Below are 6,188 nucleotides of genomic sequence, written 5' to 3' on the forward strand. Positions count from 1 at the left end.
CATACACTTTATACCACATATTCAGCATTTCAAACAACCATTAATAATGACTTATTTTAAAATAGGTGTTTCTTATTTTTAAAGTAAAATGAAGACAGTGTTGTGTTTATGAAGGAGAAAAACGATGGATTGTATTATATTCATGATTCAATAACGTTTGTAATAAGTGTTGACATAAAAAAATTGTTCAAGGATTAAAACGCTCGAAATAAGTTTTAAAGTAAAGATTGTGAAACATTAAACTTTGAATACATGATATATGCTGAACCCTAAAACATGCTTGAAGACGCTTACCAAAATATATTATGTGTAGCTGTCACTTAGTCAACTGACGCATATGTGTCCAAACAAACAAAGCAAAAACGTGTTATCTGCTATTAGAGTTAAAAAATACCATAGTTGACAAATAAATTGCCACACTAAAACAAATATTAAGGCAGAATCTTAACTTTAAATCATCAAGATAATTATTATGCAAAATAACACATGATTTGAAGACACAAAACACTGAACTACCTAGATAATAAATCCAGGTGATTGAAGTTATTATATTAGACCCATATTTATTCAAACACGCAATAAATAAACGTGTCATGTAGCGTTTGAATGCCTTTGGTCAGTCATACTCGTATGAAGGATGAAGATGCTTTGCCGTTTAATCAGTTTTGCAACTTCTCCAAACGCCACATACATGGTCAGAAAGATATGCTGCAAGTTTTAATGGTATACTACATTTTAAAATGAATTAGCGATTAAGAAAATAAGCTTAAACAAAGAAACAATTGAATATTTAATTGTTTGGATATAAAATGCCATTAATATTGAGTTGAATGCATCTACACATTACATATAAATAAATCTACCGGTAACAGTTCATTAACAATTTTAATTACGTACATGTATTATGATAACGATATTCATATTCAAATAATTATAAATAGTATTTCCTAATTTATATATGCAATGACACAACTCATTTTCAAACATGTAAGTAGATATTGTTTCACAAGCACACTATACAATCAAAAGTGTTACACACATCGCATGGTCTGTGTACTCTGTTTATGTTCCAGTGTGTTCTGAACAACTTTAATTTCAACACGTATAAGGAAACTACTGTTGCACGGATAATAACATCAATACAACGTTAATCATTACCGAAATGAAAACAATGTAAACTGTGGATGTTCCAATACATTAAGCAGTATATAACTTTTTTAGCCTCAAGACTGTGTAAACAATCATCCATATACGTGCATAACGAAAATATAATATGCATGTCATAAATCCTTGTGTAGCACAATGAAAGTTCTTGAATGAATATGCGTATGCATTGAACATTATTATTCCGTGCAACAGTGGTTATCTAATAAGTGTGGTAATTATTCCGGGGAGAGCATGGTGAACATCTTTCTTCACTGCGACGGCCAAGTTGACCTGAAAAGGAGAACAGATGATTTTTTACACATCGCGTGGAGTTATGCTGAAGAATAATTAGTTGAGGATCCGATTGTCGTGCCTCAATATAAATGTTCATTGTATGTGAAGTAAACACAATTATATAGCAAATATGATACTACAACAATAATAAGTATATGATCGAATGAAATCAACCCATAATCGCATTCATCAAGAGCATTATTGTATGCCTTTCCTATACAAACCGTGCATGTTTTGTTTACGTGCATGGCTTCCGCAACCTGGATAGTAAACCCTATATGCGATAGAGATGTGATATGATACCAACACAATATGTACTTTCAATGTAAAATGAAAGTATTTAGTCCAAAACTCAAATATATCATCCGCTAATATCAAGATTTATTTAAGTAAATTCCTCTATCGCGAAGTGGCTTGACAGAATTTGGGACTCAAACATAAATGTTGCTATGGCTGATACGGACCGTGTCTTCTGCTAAATGCCGTATTGGCTTCTGACGAAATTTAAGCACATATCTATATATATCCTTTTTAGGGTATAGGGGAGTTAGATAATAATGGAGGGATCCGACAATCAAGCAAAATATATCCGTTATAGAATATACATGTATATCGCTTTATCGTTTTAATTGCATTAACAGTCAAGAGCACTTCTATTGCCCATATTCCGTTTCGCAGCAAGATTTGTTTATATCCCAAATGTATATGCAAATATGTTCCAACTCACCACGAAAATATCGACGCATGGAAAACATCTGTCCAATCCCTGTCTGGATGACCCCTTAAAAGACAACATGTCATAAACACACTTGTAGCGATGTCCACGTGTGCTTTAACACTTTAACTGCAACGTGTAATGTAAATTGCAACACGTAAACATTCGAGTATAAGTGTATTAAGCTTACAGCACACAGCGTTATGTAGGCATACTTGAATAATCAAGGCGAACGATACTCAACACTGAACGCGTAAATACGTGCATGCCGTGATACAAAAACGTGTAAGAATCATTAATTATGCGATACATACTTTCTAGATCCGACTCTGCTGTACTTAGGAAAATCGGGCGCCATGATTCAACTCTATGTTTGAGTAACTCCGACAGATGTTGGGGCATTGGGGTATATCCGTTAATGCAGTTAATGATTTTCTCCAAATACCCGGCATTGGCCTGATCGTATCTCATGCAGAAGCAATGGATTTTGTTTTTAAAATATTCCCTGCATTCTACCCAGTTTTGTGTGGTACGGGCTCTCACAGCCATGTCAACCAGAACATTTAAAACGTGATGAGTTTCTGTCTCGTCCTCAAGTTCCCTTAAGTGATCTGCGGCACTTGTCCACAAAGCAATCCAGTGATCAAATTCACTTTTCCATGTCATGTAGTGTTCAGTCATGCTGAGTATTATGCCTGAAAACAACAACAGAACTTGTAAAAACTGCAATCCTCTATCATTAAGTAGCCGCGAACTGCCGTTCGCACATGATATTTAATGCTTGCGAGTACCCATACCAATCTTAAATACCTCAACTTTTGATAAGTAACGCAGTTAAACAAAGGCTGTGAAATGTGCGTTATAAATTGTGGTACATTGTTTTTAAATTTAAGATGCTACCTGGAATTACTTTAAAACTAAATGCGCATACAGTTCAATTTAAATTGCAAAGCTTCTTTGCATGTACAAATGTGTTAGTTATTAGTGTTAGTAATGATTATAAAGTGCGATGTAAGTTATGACTTCAAATAGGATTAAGCCGGGTTTTTCTCAACGACGTTTAAGTTTGATGATTCACAATAATGTTCGAGCATCGTGTGTTTTGCCGTTAGTCGAACGGTTAAAGATCTCTTGCTAATTGAAAGGGTAACCACTTATAAATCATGTCTCAAAATCTACAAGCCGAGTTTTCTTCTATCAAAATAGCAATACCTGTGTATGCATATGTGAAAGGCTAATGCCATTGTGGTAACTGTTAACTGTTTTGAGCTGTTTTGAATGCGTTTTAAAGTAATATTAACGTCAGCATTTCGCCTATGCGTTCGACCTTTTTAAGACAGTTTCATTTAATAAATTAACGTACTGAATGATCAAAATAGTATTAAACAAAAGTATAATTGCAAAAAGTAGTTTAGTGTTGAATGTGAGTTCTTGAATTTGAAATGGACACAAACGAATTGCAGTCCAAATTTCAAAACTCGCATGTTTTTTCTATCGAGCCAGTAATAATGCGCTTAGATTAAACTCGGATCTCACGTTTGAAACCTGTATACATTACGTATAGTAATTTTGACTTTAAACTGTTAAGGAAGTGGAAATCGTGGTAAGCTACGCAATCTATAAAACATGTTATGTTGAAATTGTTACAAACAAATTGCATTCAGAATTTGAAGCATCGCATGTTGTTTCATAAAGCTAAAATAAAGCTAATAATCGTGCACAGAATAAGTTTTGTTGAGTTTAACTAAATTGCCATAAGAAAGAAAACAAAGACTTGATCGGTTTATTAGATTAATAAACAGTTCAATAGCCTTACCTATTCCTTTGGTTAGTCCTTTATTATTGTACACACTTCTTGTTTGAATGCGAACCTACTACGCAGTTAATGTTTCGTGCGCACTATTTTATGTTACGTGTTATTATTAACATACTGATACATGGTATTGAGATTGTGTTCAAATATGACAGACATAAGCAAAACACAAGATGAATACATTGAGTAGACATTCTTTTTCGTCGCATACATTATAAAATAATCCACACATTAATACTCGCACTATTTGTGCGAGCGTAACGATACTCATTATCATAATTTATGAAACAAGATGAACACGATGGTCCAACCATGCTCACCTCATAAGGGAATATTTGAGCTAAGATTATTATTGAATGCAACGAATCATTTTAATAATTGATGTTTGTTGCCGCATAGTATTTCATTAATAATATCCTTTTTTGTAGAATTAATAAATTCACCCACCAGTTGAATGTAAATATAAACAATATTCACTAGACAACGTTGTGTCTTTTTGACGGAAATTAGTGTGTTACATATACACTTTCGTTATCTATGGGAGATGACTTGTACATCCGACTCTGAAGTTGAAGTTTGCATGGTGGAATTATTTCGCTTTGTGTAAAAGGCTGTCGATATTGCATGAAGCGAATCATAATAAGAACTTTTATAAGATGAATAATGACACTCTCGTCATAACAATTTCGATATTTCATTTAAATTAGTTACTTAAAAAAACGTTAATACCCATGCGAACATCCCGTTAACAGACTTTCAATCGCAATAAATACAAGCCATACATAAATATCACATTTTGTTGTTAAGATATCTATGGGAGATAACTTACACAGCCTGACTCTAAGATATTGCATAAAGCGAATAATAGTACAGACTTGTATAAAAGTAATAATGACACATCGTCATCACAATTCGATTAAAAACCTACCGTTTATTGACGGCAGGTGAATCTATAGTGAATCTATAGTGACTAATTTATTTTATTGCAATGCAAGAAAGCAAACGCTGAACATGACCCCAAAAGTCACAGTGGATCATCTGTATGTAGTATAGATATAGGATCTGGCACGAGTTATCATATCATACCATATTTAATTAAACGAGTTCAGGAATTTTGTTACTAACGAATTTCCTGGACGAGTTTAATAAAATATGGTATGATATGACACCGAGTGTCAGATCTTTTTTTTATCACATGCCCTTAAATGAGCAAATTAAATAAATATTTACGCAAACATAATGATTAATCTCGAATATTTTTTATTGTCATTTGGAATGCCTCGGCTTTACAAAGCAAAATAACAAAATGCGATTGGTCAATAAACGAAAACTAAGCCAATGAAAACGCTTAAAAATGTTGTATTACACATGTGTAATATAAAAAATATGTAATGGTTGTATTACATTGGAAACAGGGTATAGCATGTGATAAATCTATTTATTATCTCCCTTTTCATATAACATACATTTAGTTTTTTGTGGAAAGGCTGTCCTCTCTCTCGTGTTCGTTCACCTGTTCACCGTAGGCTGATGAATTAGTTATGACAAATCATGATAAGGAATTGATTCGATGCAAGATTTGCAATGGTCATTTCAATGTTATTGTTGATTTTATCATGAAATTACTGACCACGCCAAGACCGTCAAGTGGACGTAAGTTTATCCTCATGGTTTTATTCCAACCCGGTGAGTTGTTAACTGTTATCAATTATTGAACTTTTTGTATGATTGTATTATGAAACGTGTGCGAATAAGTTTAATTATTTTGATATTAATTTCATTCATATTTCGTAGTATTGTTCTGTTTGTAATCTATTGTCATTGTTTTGTTTAGGTCTTTTCCTGTCATGGACTATATTGGTCTAGGTCTCTAATAAAATGGATATACAACTCCATTGATTTGATTAACTATGTGCACCCACTCCCACACCCACTACATGTATAATTTGCAAATTGTTTTAGAATGTTGAACATAATTCTTGTGCACTTAACAAAAACAGTTTATTACTCTTATTACTCTGAAAATATTCACCTTATCAAGCGAATTAATCAAACGGAACTAATAATAAGTGTTCATATGAAAGAAAAATTCGCAAAATTAATTACAAAATTTTATTCCGCAAATGCGTACGTATATTTAAAGGTAATATTATGGGATCAGCGCTCACACCTGAGCCAATTAATGTGTAACTTTAGCGGCATTTTGTTAACTACAGGCAA

At 33.1% G+C, this 6,188-nt stretch overlaps 1 protein-coding gene across 1 annotated transcript; it reads right to left on the reverse strand.

Moving 5' to 3' along the window:
* Positions 1-777: 777 nt before the first annotated feature.
* On the reverse strand, positions 778-4,025 carry LOC127864855 (uncharacterized). The gene is made up of 4 exons (XM_052404754.1): positions 3,972-4,025; positions 2,470-2,850; positions 2,168-2,221; positions 778-1,437 (listed from the first exon to the last, which is right to left on the reverse strand). Exons 2-4 carry the CDS (start codon positions 2,834-2,836, stop codon positions 1,367-1,369), a joined length of 492 nt encoding a protein of 163 aa, XP_052260714.1. The 5' UTR covers positions 2,837-2,850; positions 3,972-4,025; the 3' UTR covers positions 778-1,366.
* Positions 4,026-6,188: the final 2,163 nt, after the last annotated feature.

This window comes from Dreissena polymorpha, chromosome 1 (assembly GCF_020536995.1).
Source record: "Dreissena polymorpha isolate Duluth1 chromosome 1, UMN_Dpol_1.0, whole genome shotgun sequence".
Taxonomy (NCBI): domain Eukaryota; kingdom Metazoa; phylum Mollusca; class Bivalvia; order Myida; family Dreissenidae; genus Dreissena; species Dreissena polymorpha.